The sequence below is a fragment of the Colias philodice genome, chromosome 1 (genome assembly GCF_061535455.1).
Source record: "Colias philodice isolate Cphi_HAF_F1 chromosome 1, ilColPhil1 Martin Lab GWU primary, whole genome shotgun sequence".
Classification (NCBI taxonomy): Eukaryota; Metazoa; Arthropoda; class Insecta; order Lepidoptera; family Pieridae; genus Colias; species Colias philodice.
In genome coordinates this window covers 11,356,745-11,380,592 of record NC_143086.1, presented here as the reverse complement: position 1 = coordinate 11,380,592, position 23,848 = coordinate 11,356,745, and the positions used below count along the sequence as shown (strand labels likewise).

The 23,848-nt window shown below is 31.7% G+C and overlaps 1 protein-coding gene across 1 annotated transcript; it reads right to left on the bottom strand.

Moving 5' to 3' along the window:
* Positions 1-649: 649 nt before the first annotated feature.
* SCAP (SREBP cleavage activating protein) lies at positions 650-23,152 on the bottom strand. Its single transcript, XM_089697070.1, has 22 exons — positions 22,787-23,152; positions 22,475-22,596; positions 22,100-22,207; positions 21,343-21,451; positions 20,556-20,742; positions 16,364-16,509; positions 14,902-16,074; positions 14,414-14,622; positions 13,165-13,318; positions 12,633-12,726; positions 12,032-12,192; positions 11,571-11,656; positions 11,443-11,477; positions 11,235-11,362; positions 10,048-10,378; positions 8,694-8,880; positions 6,856-6,963; positions 6,535-6,644; positions 6,108-6,255; positions 4,567-4,712; positions 3,730-3,850; positions 650-3,226 (listed from the first exon to the last, which is right to left on the bottom strand). Exons 1-22 carry the CDS (start codon positions 22,903-22,905, stop codon positions 3,096-3,098), a joined length of 4,113 nt encoding a protein of 1,370 aa, XP_089553196.1. The 5' UTR covers positions 22,906-23,152; the 3' UTR covers positions 650-3,095.
* Between the last annotated feature and the right edge of the window lie 696 nt (positions 23,153-23,848).

Here is a 23,848-nt window from a genome sequence, read left to right as displayed (position 1 = left end):
AAAATTAATGATTACATTTGTATAAAAATTAATGTCTTCTAGAAATATTCATTACAAAGGATTTATCTACTTAAAATAAGACCGTACCTTAGAACGTTATATAAATAAGAACAACCCACTAAGTTAAAACAAAGCATTAAATAAACTATTACAACAATGTAACAAAACTACAAAAAGGCTTAATTAAAAATGCATACAACACTAAAAACTGGCCCTGCAAGCAACACTACAAAATAATTGACAATTTTATGAGGGGAATATTAAAATGGATTTATAATTTCAAATTGTTGAGATCGCGTTGGTCACAATTATCATAATCACATTCATCTTAAATAAAACTAAAGTATTGCAAGTGAGTTTTATGGTTAAGATGAGTTATAGTACTATAATGTACCAAACACATTATCTAAAAGTAATTAATGGATATCACTTGTACCTTAACAATTTTAAACAAGTCATATATTGGGAAGAAGGACGGATTTAGGAAAGGAAGTGGGGGTAACTTATTGGATATACTATCAACTTATTGTTTCAAATACATTCTTCACAGAACATTAATACATTTCTTGGAACCAAAATACAACATTTACATTGAATTATTGTAATTAATCAAAAACTCAAATAATTCCAGAGTTTTTTTTTTTCAAAACAAAAATACATATCCTCTAAAAATGTATGAATGAATGTCATTCGTTTACACAGGTTTACACATAGTACCTACTTCCGATATATATATATATGTATATAAAACTACACAAATAGCGCTAATAACCAATTAAGTACGATTATTATAGCAAATAACCGGTATTTTAATGAATGTCACCGTTATTTATTCTCTTTTACAATTATTAATAAACATCTAAATATTGCACAAAAATATAATTGTATTTTATTTTTCTATAAAATTGTGATGTCGCAAAATATTTTGTATTCATGTTCAGAACGATTTTTGCATGATTATATTATGAAAACAAATGTATACTTACCTATTACTATTATTTTTCCATTATGACTCTGTTCCTAAATAAATATTCCATATTCCAAATCATAAAAATAAAAAAAAAAACAATTCAATTAAAAATAATTAATAGTCAAGTAAACATAACATTTAAGAACTTTGTCATACTTTTAACACTTTATTCTGTCTATGTCTTTGGGTTTATATGAATGAAAAGAGATTAGTAATAAACCGAACCAAGTATAATAAATAATATTATACCAAATGACGTTATATCTCTTTTCTGCATAAGTGTAGATATTTCTTTCCATGCCTTGGTTTATTAAAAAAAAAATGTGTGCGTGTACTAGTGTACACAGTACACACGTAAGAAGTGAAACTTCTTTATGACCTTATTTTTCAAAAAATAATTTACTATAATTATGCAACTTTACAGAAGTACGTCGAATCAAAGATGGCGCGTAACGGAAAAATGTCACGCGTAACGAAAAAATGTTACACTAAATTTTTTTCCAACCCCGATAAAGAAGATTCACTTCAAAAATCAGAATCCAAAATCAGATTAACTATAATTATAAAAATATCTGATAAGAATAAAAATACATAATATTAATCTTACAATTACTTCTGTCATTTCACACTCAGATCAATGTCAATTATATTCACATACAAAAATATTTTTGTTCTCTTTCGGATGAAATGTCAATTTTAACATTTGATACTATCAACTCGATTTTACAAATACCCTATCTATAATCGGAATATATTTAATAATTTTATAGTTTGTAGAAAAAAATGTAAAACACATCAAAAGCATTAATAATAATTAATAACTTACCTAACTCACTATATTGAAACGCACATACCTTAATTTCGATTTCAAATTTTCTTTACAAATTAATAAAACTTAAGTAAGCATATAATTTACAACACAAACATTGTTAAATAAATAAAGAAAACATCACAAATGGTTAACATAAAATTATTATTTAAATAATAGGCAATGGATAGGATTTTTTAAATATGTACTCATCTTAAAATTACATCACCGATAATTATGCCAGGTGGAGATATGGTATCATTAAATTAAATCATTGCATTTTATTTGGAAACACTTTTATAGGGCCAGTTTTACATTCATACTATTTAAAAGGAGTATTTCAGTCGTGTGACGACATTCAAAACATAAGTATAAAGTATTCCTGAAAGTTTTACTTCCAGTTAATACATAGGACTCGTATTTGTAAAGAATTAAATAAATTCGGAAAGTGGAAGAAGGAAGTTTACAAAATAACATATAGGTTATAACCAGATATTAGATAGAAAGTAGAATTACAGAGGCACTTAGCACATTTTCTTTCACTGTCACATTCACAAAATAACACCTTTTTTTGGGACAAAATTAATCATAGTTAAAAACATTTTAAAATATGAATCGTGTGCGTATAATGGTAACGAAAAAAGGTTTACTGTAAAATTTGTTTATTATTTAGGCATATTTAATTTATGCAGATGTTGATCAAATAGTAATAACTAGCTGTTTGTGTTGAGAATATTCGAGAAGCTATATATAAAATAATATGCAACAAGTTTCGCAGCGCAAAATGTTACGTATTGAATATAAATCTGATTCAATTAAATATAGCATTTATATGGTAAATAAATAACTTGAAGTCTATAAAAATGATTGACTTACACTTACTAAACTAAGCAAAGCTGAATGATTAGATGTTGTGACTTATGGCACAGTATTGCCATGTAAGGAGTTTGGAGAAAATATGTATTGGTAGACTTGAAAATAACGAATGGAAAACAGTTTCAGGTATGAAGACATTTGTAGAATTATAAAAGTACACTTACATAAAGCAATGTTACATATCTTACTATTTGTTAGGTATACGTATTTCTATAAAACATTAATAATACACTGGATGATAAAGGATATTTGATACATTGTTACAGTCAATTTATAAAATAATAAAAAGTTTATTGATTCATTAATACTCAGTATTAATGGATTATGTATGGAGATTTGAGCTCAGCGAATACAAAAATATATATAATATTTCGTATTCGTAGCATTTTCTTCCATGTGTTAGAATTCAATACATTGCCATATCAATTAATTACCAACAATTTATTCATTTTTCATGTCAAACCTTGAAACGAGCGGGAATCGCACGATACGCAGTTGGTTCGCGTAGTCACAGACTATCGCGTCCTTTAGCGGGAGTATTTGTCGTACGAATATGCAGCCGTCACTTTGACCTGCAGATAAAAATAAATATTATATTCTGTACAATAACTGTACTTGCTGTATGTTACAATATATCACACTTTGTTCAAGCCAAGAAGCTTATATCTAATACACTGGAGATTTCAGTATGAACAACTAACTAACTACCTAGGTGTGAAAGGGATAAAAAAACTTACAGGCGTCATTCAACGTCATATTTTCTTGTTACAAGTTAATGTTCATACTGAAATCTCCAGTTTAGATATAAGCTTCTTGGTTCAAGCAAAATACAACAATGTTGTTTAGATTAATAACATATATTTTATTAAGAAAGAAATGCATTTGGAAGAATATGTTTAAGGTGTAAGTTTGAAACGAGTTTCTTTAACACGCGTTGTTTAGTGTCATTCTTGTTAAGTAGACAGATTCCCATCCTCCACAACCGATATACTTCCAATCAATAACGATATATCATTTTATGAATCAAATAAATGTTTTATCTGTCTCTATATCTAAAAATAATTAAATTTCTTACCAAATAAAACCCTTCGTATAACATCTCCACTGCTTAAATCGTAGGCTGTGAGTCCACTTCTGTCACCCATCACTAAGAGAGTGTGAGTCAAAGGTAGCATACGACTCATGTAGTTTAAACCCTATTCAAAAGAAAAGTATTAATCAGAACAATATAAATACCTTCTATCTTCAAATTCTTATCGATTAAATTTTGCTTTTATAAGCGATCATTCATTTGTTTCTTTTAAACTCCATTAAAAAGTCTTTAGTTTTAAAATGTACTGGCTGCGCTCCGCGGTTTCACCCGCGTGGTGCTCCTGTCTTAGCGTGACGATATTTAGCCTATAGCCTTCCTCGATGAATGGGCTATCTAACACCGAAACAATTTTTCAAATCGGACCAGTAGTTCCTGAGATTAGCGGTACAAACAAACTCTTCAGCTTTATAATATTTGTATATTATTTCAGAATTCAAATTCAAAATTTTTTCTTAGTCTTGAATCTTAATCGTCATTTCACAATAAGTCTAACTTATTTGTTATTAAAAAATGGTGACACTGCTAATGTCAATATACATTCACATAAAATAATAAAATACATTTAAATAACCAATAAAGAAAAAAATGTGTGCGTGTACTAGTGTACACACGTAAGAAGTGAAACTTCTTTATGACCTTATTTTTCAAAAAATAATTTACTATATGCAACTTTACAGAAATACGTCGAATCACGCGTGGTAGGGATAAGAAAAAGATGGCGCGTAACGGAAAAATGTCACGCGTAACGAAAAAATGTTACACTACATTTTTTTCCAACCCCGATAAAGAAGTTTTCACTTCAATAAATAAATGACTCACAATATGTATAGAATTGAGCATATGCCCCTGAAACCGATCCCATATGCAGAGCCGTTCGTCCGCGCCCGCAGACACCACGTATGAAGCCGTGTACGTGAGTGACGTCACCGCGCCGTCGTGCGCTTGCATACTGTATAGACACGCACCTGTAATTATATCGATACTAGATTTCCGCCCGCGGCTTCGCCCGCGTTTTCAAAGGAAAACCCGCATAGTTCCCGTTCCCGTGGGATTTCCGGGATAACACCTATCCTATGTGTTAATCAAAGTTACCCTCTATATGTGTGCTAAATTTCATTGTAATCGGTTCAGTAGTTTTTACGTGAAAGAGTAACAAACATCCATACATCCATACTTACAAACTTTCGCCTTTATGATAGTATGTATTAAGATAATAGTAAAACACTGGGAAATACATTTTTTAATCCATACTAATATGTATTATAAATGCGAAAGTAACTCTGTCTGTCTGTCTGTTACTCAATCACGCCTTAACTACTGAACCAATTTGCATGAAATTTGGTATAGAGATATTTTGATACCCGAGAAAGGACATAGGCTACTTTTTACCCCGGGAAATAGGACAGGTTTTATCCCGGAAATCCCACGGGAACGGGAACTATGCGGGTTTTTCTTTGACTGCGCGGGCGAAGCTGCGGGTGGAAAGCTAGTTGTTTATATATTGATTGTACACCTCTTTTTATTGATCGAAATTATGAGGTTAAAAAAAAATAAGCTGTATACAGTAAAAGTTCTTTATTCGCGGGCAATAGGTTCCGTAAATGTGCCGCGAATAGAGAAACCGTGAATATGGAATGGTAATTTGTATGGGGTTATAGGGGATACGTTCCTAGGTGACGAAATAAGGAAGCAAATACATAAAGAAATCAGTTTTATTGAAATTTTTGACCATACATATTTATTAATTACCATTTAATTAGGTATTATCTTCAGGTTTAGGCAATGGCTTAGCACTTTTTACTCGTTTTTTAGTCGACATTATAAATTCGTAGTTGTAGTTCAGGCGTTTTCTAAGGATAACAATTGATTTTTATTTAGGTAAATACATATATGTATGTACCCATGTACTGATTCGATCCGCGAATAAAGAATTTTGGGCCGCGAATATAGAAATTAGGTCCCATTTTTTCCACCCGCGAATAGTGAAAGCGCGAATAAGGAACTTTGACTGTACTAGCAAAATTAGAAGAAATTATAAGCATATGCATTTTGTAGTGTAGTGTAAATATGTTTCATGTTATGTTTTTCTTTCTAATAAAACTCAAATATATGTATTATTTTACAAAATTATTTTAAAATATATAATCTTATATATAAAAATGAATCGCAAAATGTGTTGGTAAGCGCATAACTCGAGAACGGCTGAACCGATTTCGATAATTCTTTTTTTATTATATTCCTTGAAGTACGAGGATGGTTTTTATGTAGAGAAAACGTAAATATGTACCACGGGCGAAGCCGGGGCGGACCGCTAGTTTAGTATAAAATTTACCAGAGTATAAAGTAGGCAACACACTCACCCGTATGTAAATCCCATACACACAGTAAACCATCTTGTGACCCACTACCCGCTATAGTGGGATTCGCGTGATCTATAAAACAACTAGTTATGGGCCCGCAGTGGCCGTGTAGAGTGAATAGCTGCGTTAGATCTGGACTTGAAAATACCTGAAAACAATGTGTAACATTACTCGTTATCATAGGTATTTTTTCTAAGAACAGCCGTATTTTGATGACATTCTCTCAAATTTAATTAACTAATATAAATAATGATACATAAGGTTCAAATATATCACTATGGAGTCTTTTTTGCTTAGAATAAATTACTAAGTGATCATGAATATAGTTTTTTAAAGCAGATTTTCAAACGACGTTTCCGGAAATTAAGGTTCTCAATTCGTAGTGTATTTAAATTTTTCTAATATAAAATATCAAGAAAAATCTTACTTTGAGCACATGGTCTTGCCCGCCGGTGAGTATACGACCTCCTTCAGATTGCAGCTCATTGATTGGTTGTTGATGCGGCCGGCAGTGTGCGACGCGAACGCATACTACTTCTAAAAAAACAATAGCACTGTATTTCACTACTTTTCATATAAATATTTTACTGATGAAAGGAATTGTCATCTGCTTTGCTGAGAAATTTGATATTATTTTTTAATAAAGGTTGTTGATATTTTATTGATAATGGAACTTTAATATGTTTACTTTTTACTTTTTTCATTTACAGGTTTTTTAAATTATTTAAAAAGAAATGCAAAAACTAACCTTCACCGTCACTATTTTCTGCTTCATATGAAAAGCTCATCCTGCCCCGCGCCATTTGATCTTCCATCCCATATTTTAATGAATCCGCTGACCCGGTCCTCTTGTGTGCTGTAATAAAGTTATTTAAATTATCTACACATAAAAAAATAACAACAACATAATTTATTGGCTCTTCGTTACATTCGGTCGAAATAAACGTATTTTTTATCAATTTTTATAGAGTATCGCCAGCAAAGTTCAAACTAAACGATATATTAATAGTAATTCAAAATTTGTCATCAAAACATGAGTACTATATGAAACGAAAACCTAGAAAAACCTGGCGCCATCGTAAAAGCTCTCAAAATTTTTTTTTATAAGTGTTTATATCAATATTAGTTCATTGAAATGTTACATTTTTTAGGCCTAACCTTGCGTTTTTTAGAGGACGCAATTTTGTTTTTTTGATATGTAGGGGAGGTCAGTGTGAAGCTAAAACCAAGTTTGTGGGGTCGCCACCCTTGTCCCACGGCCGCCATCTTGAAAATAGCGGTTGGAATGGTTTTTACGATATATCTCTTAAACTATTTATTTGATAAAAAAATATCGTTAACATTATTTGTTGCAAATTAAATTCTCTACAACTTAGGTCCAGTAACTTTTTGTGGTAGAACTATAAATAAAAAAGTTATAAGTGAAAATGTTCAGAAATTAGAGATGTTTATATTTTTCAATAAAACTTTTTTTTTATAATTTTACGAAGAAATGATATCAGACCATTTTTGTAGATTGTTTTTCGAGGAACAACTTTTATATACAACATTTTTTCATTACGTCAATAGCTAAGGTTTTACAGCGCTCAGAAGTGAGTACTATTTTTCAGTAGTAACTGTACATAATATATTGGCTATTGGCTCTTTTCCCAGACTCCACAACAATGGAAGCACACTGCAGAACATTTCAGCCCTGCTTTTCGACTTAAAAAAATCTCCTGGGTGGTGGGGAAAAGATTCAATAAGTAATTATTAATAATATTGCAAAATAAATTATTAAAAATATTATAATAACAAAAAAAAACAATTAATGATGACAAATTATTATTTACACACATAATATAAGTATTAAGTATACTGTATAGATCAGAGTACTGAAAATTAGTACTCACTTCGGAGCGCTGTAAAACCTTAGCTATTTACTTAATGACAAAATGTTGTATATAAAAGTTGTTCCTCGAAAAACAATCTACGAAAATGGTCTGATATCATTTCTTCGTAAAATTATAAAAAAAAGTTTTATTGAAAAATATAAATATCTCTAATTTCTGAACATGTTTGCTTATAACTTTTTTATTTATAGTTCTACGACAAAAAGTTACTGAACCAAAGTTGTAGAGAATTTAATTTGCAACAAATAATGTTACTCAATGTTTTTCATCAAATAAATAGTTTAAGAGATATATCGTAAAAACCATATCAACCGCTATTTTCAAGATGGCGGCCGTGGGACAAGGGTGGCGACCCCACAAACTTGGTTTTAGCTTCACACTGACCTCCCCTACATATTAAAAAAACAAAATTGCGTCCTCTAAAAAATGCAACCCCAAATGTAACTTTTCAATGGAGTATATAAAAAAATGGTTGACTGTAAAGTCGGTTTACTGACGATAGTTGAACGTGACAACATCCGATTGTGCTTCTTTGTCGCTCGTTCCGCGCTCTCGCTTCCACTTCAAGCCTTACATGGAACGCCTCAGAGCGAGGTAACGCCGCATGAGTCATGTTTTTTCGTGCGTGCAGCCGGCTCTATCGAATTATAAGACGTTGTCACGTCAAAAACTAAAATACAAAATCACAACTCACTCCTCCGATGCGCAGTACTAAACCGCCAATCAACGTGCGCGCCAGACGTCGCATTGTACGCATCCAACCTGAAGAGCGTCACATGACCAGTCAATAAGGCGACGCATATCCGTCGCCCACCGCCCAACACTTTGACATGAGTCACCCCCGTGCCACTGGGACGCTTCTCCATACACCACCATACACACTGTGAAAATATACAAAAGCTATAAATAGTGTATTTATGCATGTTTAAGCTCCCCCCTCCGATATGGGGTCACATATTTCTATACGTAAGAAGTGTTTTATTGTGTTTTAGGTCCCCCCTCCTCTATAGAGGAATGATACGAATTAGAGCTAGCGCGCACGAGCAACTTTGTCTCCGCAACTATTTTGTCTCTCCACCCATGGGCTAGTATGAAAGTGCGCGCAGGTAGCGACGCAACTCCCCATACAATTGATGGGAGAGACAAAATAGTTGCGGAGACAAAGTTTCTCGTGTGCGCTAGCTCTTAAAATACAGTGTCACGTGACCACCCATTATTTTTACGTGAGTGAACCCCGTTCCACTGGGACGCTTCTCCATACACCATCATACGCACTGCCACAAATTGTATCTATTTATTAATAAGAAATATCTCCCCGCATAATATCAAGATGTATATATTCCAATACAGTGTCGTGTGATAACACAACACACATATGGATGTGGTGTGCTCTCTAGATATTTTTTATTGTTTAAAACAAAACAAATCTGCATACTAATACATCATAAGATGAGCAGATAAGGGCCGACAAACCAACAGAAAATTGAAGTGTATACCATTTGTTGAAAGCTATTTACTAGGGATGTAACGATACATGATTTTGCCGATACGATACCGATACCGATATTTGTAATAAAATATCGGCGATACCGATACCGATACCAATATTGATGGCTTGGCAGAAAAATAAATAGTGAATTATGCATAAAAGTTACTAACATTTAACAGAGACTCAACTGTAAATCGTATTCTTTTAAATAACAATGCCGAATCAAAAAAAAAAGAAAACCATTTATTTTAGTATTATTATTTTACAAAGTCAGTTAAACTTTAAGTTATACACATACAATCAGTACCTAATAAAAGTTTACTATTGGTAGAGTTTTTTCAGAAAACAAAGTGCGCACGCGCGAGCGGCCTCCCGCATCGTTCATTGGGCGCGGTTTTTTGAATTGTTTGATATCGGTATCGGTTGTTTTATAATCGGCGATACCGATATATCGGCTTGCCGATTATATCGGCCGATATATCGGTATCGGTATCGTTACATCCCTACTATTTACCTTTCAAATATCTATTATATTTCACATAAACAATATATCAATTACCTTTAATTTACCAGACGTCGCTTCCCAAAACTCCAACCTTCCATCCGCACAGCCCAATATGATAAGATCATTGCAATAGTCCATACACCACACCGGCGATTCCTTCATAGGTTTCGACCTCCAATTCAAATTGGTCACAGCATCTTCACTATCACTTTTCCTTAACTCATGCGTATTTTTTAACACTTTATCACTATTCACATAAGTACTTTCGTCGATCACTTTGTCTTTAATGTTATTACCACAGAACTCCCTATTAGCACTATATTTATTAATGTCCAGATTTTCTTTTGTCTCGTACATGTCGTGCTCGTCCGAAAAGTACAGATCTCTGTGAACATAATCAAATTAAGTGTAACATTATAATATCATAAAAAAATCTGAATTATACAATTTCTTCACTTGAAATAGCTTTCATTCATACTACATTAATTATACTTAAAGGAAAGATGAAGAGCAAGGGGACAGGGGTATTGAACAATAATTGCCCCATTGCAAGGATACAATTTTGTAATACAGTAGAACCTCGATAACTTAAACCTCGGTAACATAAAAACCTCTGTAACTTCAAAAAATAATATGTTCCCTTCCCATCAGAACCCAAAACCTCTTTAACTTAAAATACGCAACCTCTATAACTTAAATAAATAATCTCTGTATTAGCCCTCAGTAACTTAAAGAAATGTTTCCACAACCTCTATAAAAAAAAATTTTTTTTCAATGAGTCATTTTGAAAGAGTGTCAAAACAAAAGGTTTCAGGTTTTATTGCTTGCACTATGTATTGTTAACGTAAATAATACATTACCTATTGTTTGCTTTATCGAAATTCTTCAAAGCTTTGCAGCGTTTAGCTTTATGACAACGACTTACTTGCAGTAACGTGTGCAATGTGAATAAATCAATATGATTACATATTTAATTTTCAGTATTTTATTGAACCAATCCTTTTGATGCATTCAAGTAAAATAGGAGCAAGGGTACAAACATATATGTACATACCTACCTCTATATTAACCTATCCCTAACATAGACCCTTGATAACTTAAAACCTCTATAACTTAAAATATTTTGTGTTTCCCTTGGACTTTAACTTATCGAGGTTCTACTGTAATATGAATAGTATTATAATTATGATAAGTATGTACTTTTTACAATAAGATATTACTGAAATAATGAAATTCCTTACCTATATGTCTTAGCAAAATTATATTTGGTATTTTCAGCGACTGGGAGACACAGCGATGGATTTCGTTTATTTGATTGAAATTGTAAACGACTCAGGTGATTATTCAAAACACCTCTTCGTAATCGTACCTATAAAGAAATAAAATAAGTTATTAAAACAAATAAATTGATAATAATATTTAAATTTAAAGAGATAAAGAAATACACACCTCAGGCCTTTGTATAATGTCTATGTCGTGTGATTCTGAAATTATAAGAAAAAAATATATAAATAACTGTTTAAAGTACTCAATAATAGACTTAAAATAATATAAGATAAACCAAAACCTAACTTTACCTTGTATTACAGGATGGAATTCAGTATTTTCCACATTCCTCTTGTTATTAGCTTTATCGTACATTTCCATTTCTAATTTGAAATAGCTGGTAAGGATAAAAATACAATCATCATAAATGAGCCAATCAACATTAAAACATGCATGTACTATGGAAATTAGACAACTGATAAATATAATTACTAAACACTATAGAATAGGAAAATGGTAGCTTATTTTCAATATGGAATGTAATAGAACTGGAATATTAAGTATAATTGTAATTATTAATTATAATTACTTATTTTTTATTTATTGGATTATTAATTATAATAAACTTGGTAAGAGATTTCAATGCTTATTGATATGCAATAGAAATATAAGCAGAATTTCACACCATTTACTTTCGCGTAATAAACACATACAAACCCACTTTCTAAGTATTTAATAATATAAAAACTCACATATAAAAACAAATACTCACGCACTACGATCAATATTGGTTATAATTTCACCATTAAGCGAGTCCCACACTTTAATGTTGCCCTGTAGGCACGAGCTCACGATTTTTTCTCCATCTGTGACTAGACATTCCACCTCTTGACTGTGACCCGCTACTACTAAGGGCACCGCTTCCATGACCAACTGGAAAAGGCGGGAAAATTAAATAAAAAAAGAAAAAAAAATCACAAATCAAATGTCTTAAATTGAACAAAAAGCTAAATTATTTTTATGAGAACATATTTTTTTACATATAAGATTTTTTTGTAAACATTTTAAATCTTATAATGTAAATCCATTTATAAAGATTTACATTATAAGATTGTCGTTATTTAAAACAATTAATACACAGAAAAGAATAAACAATAATATTATGTAAATGAGCTAGAAATCTTATTGTACTATAATTACAATAATTACTCATTTCAATAAAAAAAATCTAAATTATTACCGGACTGGTTTATTATTCTTCAATGTCCATGACACTATTTATGCAAATAAAACTGTTTAAAGGAGAAATGGAAACTATCTTGTAACAAATTAATTAAGGAAGGTAAAATTAATAATAATAAAGAATTAAATACTTGTACGGCAGGTTGTTTCGCAATTATTTTTCTGTATTCGTCGTCTTCGCTCCAAGAGGCGCGCCATTCTGCGTAGTGTCGGGAGCAGATACACCTAAACATAAAGCTAGTTATAAACACCTATGTATTTTTCTTTTTTTAATGCAAATAGACAAGGACACTGATAACTCCTATTCATACTGCGATGTTATCTATGTTGCAGTTATTATTGTGTGATTCTATTAATTCTATTTTTCACATATTACTGTAAATATTTAAGTACTTACTTACATACTATAAAAAAAAAACGTATTTTGACGGGAATATACCTAATTTAACCCATTGAGCCCCAAGGGGCCCGATCGGTTCCAGACACAATAGATTTTCTATTGTGTCTGTGGTTCCGGGGCTAGACAGATTAATTCAATTGCATTTACCAATTAGAACCAACATTTTAGGATATTTATAGATTTGGAACTATAAAAAATTAACTGAAAGTTAAAGTAACACTAAATACCATCCGCATAACGTAGCTCATATAAAAACAACTTACCTGTAAAGTACAACCATCATATATGCAATAACAGCTATACTAATTGAGCAAAGTATCGTCAATAATAGAATTTCCATAGGTGTTGTCGGATAGATAGGTATCTCGGATCCTTTACCCCATTGTTGTTGCCCTTTGCCCTCGATCAAATCAAATTCTAAAAAAAAACCAGAAAAATAAGCGGGAATTTGTTTAAAAATAATTAAATACCCACTAAACAAACATACAGCTTTTTAAACGGGAATTATTTTTAACCAAATAATATAAATACAAAATATTTATAATAAATTGTCGTACCAAAAAAAATATTACTATTCCTTGATCTTAACTATAACGCTCCTGCAAAACACGCGTGCATCCAGAGCGACAGCTTACAACGAATGCAATATTGAATTAAATCTTTTATTTTAAATCTAGTCTAGAAGCGCGTTTATATTATAGCATCGTGCAATAGATCTAATACTAAGAACTATAGTGTTTCATGAAGCTCTCAGAATATATAGGCTGTGTGACATTTAAATCCTAATCATCCTAATAATTTAGGGGTGAAATATTTAAGAGGAATAATAATAAATTACTATTTTCTTTTTATATACAGCAAATATTATAATCATACATAAAGTTCGCACGTATAATTATTATTAATTCAATTATTGCTATAAAGTGATATAATTTTAATAGATAACTGTAAATACACATAACTACATTTTTATAATATTTGTTTATTGTTTTTCTATAATTCTGATAAGATTTCGCAAACAGATAGTAATTTGAAAATGATAATTTTTATTCCTAATGAACACCTGCATGCCAATAACAAACCGATATTATGACCAACTTCTGTTAGGCTAGAATATACCCCAGAACACTCACCGGCTAAAATATCGATAGGGTCTAAAGCAGCAGCCAACGCTTGGCAGCATAACGGCGCTAATACTACATACTATTAAAATGACCCGCAAGCATAGACATAGACATAGACACACATTTATGCAATGCACTAGCTTTCCGCCCGCGGCTTCGCCCGCATTTTCAAAGATAAACCCGCATAGTTCCCGTTCTCGTGGGATTTCCGGGATAAAACCTATCCTATGTGTTAATCCAAGTTACCCTCTATATGTGTGCTAAAATTCATTGTAATCGGTTCAGTAGTTTTTGCGTGAAAGAGTAACAAACATCCATACATCCATACATCCATACTTACAAACTTTCACATTTATAATATTATAATAGAATTTATGCAAGCACTCACCAGGTAATATATCAATAGGGTCTAAAGCAGCAGCCAACGCTTGCCATCGTAACGGTGGCGGGTCCCGTTCGTCCGGGTGTCTCACACCCGCCGCCACTTCTGGGCTCACGCGGTGACTCACAAGTAGCGGTGGTAGTACCACCACGTATTTACCGGCTAGCGTCTCGTTGTATTGGGACAGTATTGCCGACCAGTGGTAGGGAGTGAGCCTAAAAGGATTGGAAAATTAAAATAACATAAATAACAATAACATAAATACAATTTTCTGGCCTTTTATTTTGAGACTCGGTCCTTTTAAGACTAAACTAGAGAGTTGCTCAACAATGTCTATTATGTATCGGACAATTTAAATTTGTGAACTTGAATTATATTAGCTTGTTGATTCAGTTCAGTTTCAGCTGATGTAATTTGCACGACATTTATGGTTAATGTGTTGATTCGGGCATTCTACAAATAAAAACCTGTTATTATTATTATTTAAAACTCACCTAGACCACGGTCGGGAATGTGAGGAATGTTTCAGATATATAGTATCATTTTCATCGACTACACTCTTCTCACCCTCGACGACATCCAACAGAGGCGAGAATACTAATGGATGCCGACCACTATTGTTATAATTCATGTACAGATTCGTTCTAGGTGTTACATTATCGGCGCTTTTGTTTCTCTCTGTAGATGTATCTTTATCAACATTTGTTATGAAGTACTCTACGATGCCAGAATTGTAAACAATCATTGATATCCACACGAGCATCCATACCATGAAGGCTCTTTGGAAAAATCTCGTTCTTGCCCACATATTGACTAAACGAATCCGTTTTGGAACGCGGTTGTCCGGCGTTCCGGGACTAGAATTCCTTTTCGCAACAACATCTGTAGGACTATTTTGCGCCAAACCATTTAATCTTGGATGCGACTTCGACTTTGTCATTCTTTGAGGAGACAAACTATGATCGTCGTATCCATTACTGTATCGCCAATTTAAAGCGTAGCTCGAACTAAAATATTCTTTTAAATGTAACTTATTGTTCTGCTCGGGCAAATATTCCATTCGACTGACGTCTATACCGAGTATAGGAGCGAAAAACATCATTTGCACTAAATAATCCGAGATGAGACTGACGATCATGTAAATTGAAAATTCTTGAATGAAAGGCACGAACGTGAATAAGCTCACTGTTAAAATTGTTATTTCTGTGAGTAAGTTTTTTGTAATTGACCATCCCTCCTTGCTGAGACCTTGAGCTAAACGAATTTTAACATCTAATCTTGAGTCTGTTGACGTCACACTTTTTGTCAGCACCAAAATATTCTCGAGGCCAACGATTATGACTAGATAGGGGAAAATCTCTTTACCTTGTAGGCTCAGAGAGAATCCGAAATAGAAGCATATTCCCATAGACATTGATAAACTGCCCGCAATAGTGACTACAGAACACGCCGCTAAGCCTAATTTTGATTTGATGAATTCGATTTTTCTTACAGAAAAATAAACGTACAAAAATATTCCAACAAGTGATATGAGTAACGGGACTAATTCGTGGTAGTTAAACTGTCCTGGATAATAAATCAGTGTAGCTTCTTGCGCGTGTGTGTACGGTGTTTCTTGATACAACGGATACATATCTTTCAACTTATTCGTAAGAGTATTAATGAATCTGGAATAATAATAACAATACAGATAAACAATACAATAATAACTGATAATTCAACTGACATCGAACGATTTTTGAACACATTACTTGTTGATAAATATGTAAAAGCATTGATAAGTGAAGTTAGTTTCCTGTCTTGAAGCGTAAAGCATATTGGTAAAGTTTAATTTGTTTTCGTTATAAATAATAATAGCGAAGAATGCAAATCGAACCGAAATCTTAATACAATTATAGTTTTACAATAAATACAATTTTATAGTGTATTGCAGGAATTCCTTTTTACTCTACAAACCTTTGATCTGCACTTTCATAAAATATTGTAACGGCATATTGTAGAACGCGTGGCCGAGCCCTCAGCGGGTATCGCTTTATGCCAGTATCTCGGAGATGCATACCGAATGCCATTTCTGAGATAGAAGACTTGCCTTTTAGAATATTCTAGAAAAAAACATCTTATTATTAATTTCATTTTGCGGAATATGAGACTTAGATACATTATTACCCTATAATTCCTATAGCTACTAATGTAGTTCTTGATGAGAAATAAGTTGCGTTTTTATGTATTTTGCTTCATTTAAAGGAATGAATTTTCTAAATTTATTTTTCTCTCAGCACGAGGAGGAAGAAATGTACGTATATTTTAAGTGAAGAATATACGTAAATTTCTTCCTCCTCATGCTGAGAGAACTCACAAAGAAAATCTACAAAAAACCTAATCAGCTTAATCGTGTATAATAATAAAATAAGTAAGCGGCAATGTGTAATTAATTAAATACAAAGTTATTTATGCTTAAATGACATCTAAATACGATAACGGTACGATAATGGCAATCAGGTGAATTACAACGAAAATCTACAAAATATTTTAGGTTACAAATTTTCGGCTAACCTGTATAGGGATAACGACAAATTAAATGGAAATAAACAGAGAATATTTTTTATCTCCATTATCTTGATTAAATTCAACTTATCTTTAAGCGAATAATGAATCATCAGGATAATGTAAAAAAAACTAGAGACCCGGTTTTCACAATAGTGATATTTTTTATGTAATATCAATTCACATCTTTTATTGACCTGGGAAAATAATACTAGTTGCTAGTTATTCACTTGTGGTTGATATTCTCAGAAGTGAATATGGCCGATCATTTTTGCCAATTATATGCATGCAACCTAGGGTGTGCACTACAACCTCGCGCAATAAAATCTTTTGATATAAAGGAGTTTTCTTAGGCGAAGAATAGTTTCCGTATTAAAAATGTATTTTTGTGGATGGTGTATCTATCTACGAGTAGATAACAGTGAACATTGGCTCCTAATGTTCTCGACTAAACAAAATTAGTCGATAAGATTGTATGGTTTTCTATTTCGGCGCTCTAATGTATTGGATAATTATTCACGTTGATAACAGTCGGCATACTTTTCTATTCTCTTAAAGCATAAATTAATGTGTGCACTAGAAGAATTTTATCTAATTAACTCGTAATTAATATGAGTGCACCATCAAGCTATTATACAGGGTGTACCAAAAAGTAGTGATGAACGGAAGCTGAGAGGTAGAGGACCTAAAGGGCTATCCGAATCACCCCCATGTATGTAATGCGATTTTTCGTATTTTCGGAGTTATGACGATTTTTTCAATTTTTCACCTATCGCCGAGTACGATGATATTTTCACTCATGCTGACGTCAATGATTGCGGAAGATGCTTGATTTTTTTTGTGTGCTAAGCTGAAAGATAGGCCAATTCAGTATGGTAACATTTACTATCGTTAGATCTTTGAATGGAATAAAAAAAAGAATGAAATGGCAAGAAAGATAAAATTACCCAGTATGTTCACCACTTCAAGGGCCCGTAAAAAAATAAAATCACATAAAAAAAGTTTTCCGTTTGACTTTTAAAAACTTGCTCTATCTATCAGATAGCTACCCTGAAAATTTCATTTTATTATTCAGAAGGCTTCAATCGAAAAATTTGAATCTAAATGTGGTAAGTGCAAAAATTGAATTAACATGATGATCATTAAAACCAATAAATAGGTGTTTAATTACCAGAAATTTTTAAAATAACCCCGCTGTTGCTCAATGCAAGTGCGACATCACCGTAAAAAGTAGTCTTTTAAATGTCTGAATGCCCTTTTATCATTTTTAATGGTTTCTTCTGCTACTATGAATTTCCGGGTTATTTCGTCCAAATTGTGGCAGTCTCTCGTCTTTGTAGTATCCCCACGGAAAATAATCAATAGGGTTTATGTCCGGGGACCGTGCAGGCCAGGCTAAAGGGCCAAGATACCCTGAAAGATGGATTGGTCGTTGCAGCCTGCGCATGCGCCGGTGAAGCCTGCCTTAAAGCCTGGCCTCCACGGTCCCTCGACCTAAACCCCATTGATTTGTTTCAATGGGAATATTAAAAAGACCTCGGCTACTTGAGAGAATGCCACAATTTAGACGAAATAACCCGGAAATTCATAGTAACAGAAGAAACCATTAAAAATGATAAAAGGGCATTCAGACATTTAAAAGACAACTTTTTACGGTGATGTCGCACTTGCATTGAGCAACAGCGGGGTTATTTTAAAAATTTCTGGTAATTAAACACCTATTTATTGGTTTTAATGATCATCATGTTAATTCAATTTTTGCACTTACCACATTTAGATTTAAATTTTTCGATTGAAGCCTTCTGAATAATAAAATGAAATTTTCAGGGTAGCTATCTGATAGATAGAGCAAGTTTTTAAAAGTCAAACGGAAATTTTTTTTATGTGATTTTATTTTTTTACGGGCCCTTGAAGTGGTGAACATACTGGGTAATTTTATCTTTCTTGCCATTTAATTATTTTTTTTATTCCATTCAAAGATCTAACGATAGTAAATGTTACCATACTGAATTGGCCTATCTTTCAGCTTAGCACACAAAAAAAATCAAGCATCTTCCGCAATCATTGACGTCAGCATGAGTGAAAATATCATCGTACTCGGCGATCGGTGAAAAATTGAAAAAATCGTCATAACTCCGAAAATACGAAAAATCGCATAACATACATGGGGGTGATTCGGATAGCCCTCTAGGTCCTCTACCTCTCAGCTTCCGTTCATCACTACTTTTTGGTACACCCTGTATATAGGTATTTAATATTAATTTTTAGTAGAAAAAGTAGGTTCAGTTTTTCCTTGATGTAGGCCAGAAATATTATTTATAGCACAATTTAAAAAATTATAGAAACTATTTCTGACTTTACTAAATCTTTCTATAAAAAAAACAGACGGTATTTATTAAGGGCGGTGATTGATTAAATAGATTGCTACTGAAAATTTTGAGAGCTCATGCCCTAGGCTTTAATTCTCACGTTATAGGGTATGAATCCTATGTCAGCACTTCGAATTGCTATAAATGCTTCTTCATGCACCACGTGAGTGTAAAATTGATTCAATATCAAGGCACTTGAAGCAATTTGTATGACTTAAGTCTCATAAAGCTATTTGAAAATAAACGCCTTATAATTTCGATACGTAAACAGGTCTAAGCAGAAGATAAATAAAATTTGTTATGGAAATTTAATCAACGCTAAGTAGCGTTTACAAAATTTATAGTTGATTTGTTTTGACATTGAAATACATTTACAGGAAAAAAATAGCACTAATACATAAAGATGATCGGTCCAATGATTTTTTTGTTTGCTTTACCTTTTAAATTATACGTTTGCGAAATAATTTTTTAATATTTTTATTGAAAAAGGTGCAGTCTCAGTTTAACAGGATTTTAAATAAATCGAGAATGTTAATTGTTAACATATAAGGACAATAAACGAACTTATAACCTGTGCTGTGTACTATAATTATACTGTCATTGACATGACCTAAATCATGTAGAACATCATATAGGTATCTAATGAATACAACACCAATAAAACAAATATTTAAATAAGTAGAAAGTAGAGACACATTCTTATGTTGAGGAAAATAATAAAGAGAAACAATAACTATAGCAGAGAAAAAGGGTCATTTAATTTTTTTTATTTTTAGAAGTATCTACTATCTACACTCTACAGTTCAAGATGGCTTTTGTATGATAAATAATATAAATTGAGATTTTTGGGTATTTTAAATACGTTATACTTTAATACATGAAATACATTCTGTTGTGAGTTTATACTTGTAAATTATGTATATGTGTATGTAAAGAAAGTTATTTTTACTGAATTTCTTTTTTTACATACAAGAAACTACATAAAATTGAATAGAAAAATAGCAAATTTTTATTTTAATTCTCGTAATTCAATTATAAAAATAAAGGCTCGTTAAAAATATATTTTATAGGAGTATTGAATTTTCATCTAGTTTATGATTTCTTTGTGCAATTCTCTACATATTTACCCCAATAATAAACAAATATTTCTATCATTAGTTCATCTAAATATACACTAGCATGCAAAGATAGCTACAGAAAAATATTACCTCAAAAACATAACAGTATTACTTCACCTGGTAATTATGAACTGTATTAACAATATTTGCATCAAGAGAGAACGACTGCAGGTTCTGCTGCCACAAGTTCGCCGGTGACAACAAAAGGCAACTATATTCCGGAAGCACTCGGTCCACACTCGCTTTGCTATTTGACTTTTTGATTGCCTCTATCTGATAACAATGCTGCAAAAGTGTGTCCTTTCTGCAAATAAATTATTGTTAAGCTAGCAATTCTATCTTTTTTTAACTTTTTCAAACTACAAGACCAATTTTTATTTGGAATTAAGATTTAAGTGATTGTTATTGTTAGTTATGTAATTATTTAGTAATATTGTCTTGTTTACTATTGACTTGGATAAGAGTAATTTATAGATAAACAATAGACAATTGATTGGATTCATTAGTTTCAAAGAAATTTTTACATATTCAATTAATATTTCTAATAGATGCTGATATATATTTTGAAAAATTACACACATGGTATAAAATAATATGAGAATATCTAATCAATTCAATCCACATAAATAGTATAATAATTGCACCATTGCATAGCAGTCAAAAATTTTGTACAATCGCAATTTGCTTCAGTTTCAGGAAGAAAATGGAAAATAAATTAGCTAAGGATTTGTTGTAAAAATTGGAAATTCAAGTACCTAACGTATATGTATTTCACATAGACCAAAACACAATTTTAAAACTGTTTTCATACATTTTATAATAGAAGTCCTTCTTACACTATATTTAGAAAAAAAAATTCGCACATGTAGCATAAATACAACATTTTAAGGTAAGAATGACTTACGTTTCAGGATTTTCATGGTTCCTCACAGCCTCAAGCAACCTGAACACTTCTTGTAAGGGAGCACGAAACGCATCCCACATTTTCAGATTATTGTTCCATGGTGATACACCTAGTAGCCAAATACAATATAATAACTATTCAAAGATAGATAGAAGAAGACCTATACATAGCAATAGCTTCTTAATGAAGACTAGTTGCATACATTTTTGTTTGAGTACAGTGAAGCACATAGTGAAGTTAAAATTTAAATTTAAAACACACTTTTTGTCTACTTCTATACAAATTGTTATCTTAATAACTATAAATATTATGAAGAGGAAATTTTATGTAGTTTATAATACACAAATTAATTCAAAACAAATTGAAGAATTAAAAAATCTCTCAATATTAGAAACTACATCTTTTCTGAGTAGCATCAACTACATTTTTGTGTCTCAGGTTGATTCAGGTAAAATCTTTTCAGTTGAGAATTGCATGGTATTTTCCTTTTATTCAGAAATAAATAATAAATATTTTCATCAAAGTACAAAGTTCATATTTAAAAATAATAATAAAAAAAAAATAAGAATTATTACCTCTATGTTTATTTAGAGTGCATGTATTTATAAGCAACTGATTGATAAGCAAGAGAAATATAAATAAATTAATCCATCAGGCCCTGGAATCACAGACACAATAGAAAATCTATTGTGTCACGGTCGGATCTTGCCGTTCGGGGCTCAATGGGTTAATGTAGGTATAATTAAAAAAAATATACCTATCCTCATTATAATTTGATGAATATAGAGAAGCGGCTTATCTTTAACCCATACATATGGAAGTTTTTGAGTTTCATTGTGTAAATATTCTAAATGTACAAAAGTTTCTGAAACAAAATAAAGTAATATTAGATAAGGCATTGCTCAATTAATTATTAAAATCAAATAAACATAATATGTAAAATAACTGTAATAATATTTATCCAAACTCATACTTTTCTTTAGTAATATGTAAACAAAATTTGCTGCATTTTGTTTTTAAAAATAATACAACAATAATTTTGGACAGGTACAGGGCAGAAAATGTATATCATGGCTCTACATATAGGTCATAAACATATAATACATAAGAAAATAAACTTATTTGAACTTACTTGGATGTAAACATCGTTTGGTCGCACATTCCACATTTGCTAAATGTTTATCATTTACACTAAAAGGCACATTTACAACTGTAGGTATATTACCAGGTAGAGGTACATTAAGCAGAGGATAGCTGAAAAGTAGAAGAATAATACAGTAACAATATTCAAATCGATTATAGTATGTCAGTCCATTTTTCTATTACAGACAATTCATCATACAATCTTACATTCATTGTTATGTTGACAATAAAGTTATTGGAACTGAATAGGAATGGCAATGACCTCTCCTGAATGCACTGCATTGAATACAAGAATACTAACCAGCATAACAAAACAATAGAAAGCGCCAATGATATCGCTGTTATTGGATATGATGAGCAGAAGAGCCCATAGGTGTAATATATTTGGGCTACCCTTTCGGGTAAAGTGGATCCAGTCATTGTTGATATATGTTAATTATAAGTCCGAGAAACTGCGTGTTTCAAAAGAGAACTTTAAGAAACCATTGCACGAACATTCACATCACTGACAACGTTTGAGAAACATTTTGTAATTATATTGCACTTAATATTATATATGTTTGCATGTCCCGCCGTAATAAGAACGATTACTTGAATAAAGTGCATCATGCATGAATATACCGCTATGCTCACTGTGCACTGTTACATCAGTCATCAAAGTTGATCAAATCAAAGAACCACGCAATTTTGACATTTGACACTTGTGCTTATTCCGGGTATTGCCACAGACTACTCATTAAATATTGAACTAACTGTGAGCACAGATAATTTGATGTAATTTCTATACACTGTGCTAATGACAAAACAATATTAAATATCTTTAATAAAAAACTTTATTTTTAGTTATTACTGTGGTTATTACTAAAAATTTACTCCCTTAATATTTATTTGTTTTATTTAATGTGCTTTGTGGCTTTTATTTTTAAACAGACAAGGCTGTTTAGCTATGAGCCTTTGCTTTCATTCTATATGATGTCAGATGATTAGAAAAAAAATAAAAAATGTCATCGAGTAACGCGCCCTTTTTGAGTAACACCAAGTTTTATATTATAAACTATTAACGTTTGCTTTGGATATTAAATAATACCTAATTATTATTTATGGAAAAGTAAATAAATTTGAAAGTGAACTAGGAAGATATTAGAAGGAGGTTAAATATTGGACATAATATGATATATGTATTAATTTATGAAAAGTACTTGGTAAGTGACTTTTACCTCGATATTATGAACAATATTATAATAATTATGGGTATTTCTTTAGAAATTTGCGGCACGAATTAAGGGGGGGGAGGGGAGGTGATTAACAATTTGTGTGCAATATACATACCATAAAAACATTTTTTTAAATAATTATTTATTCA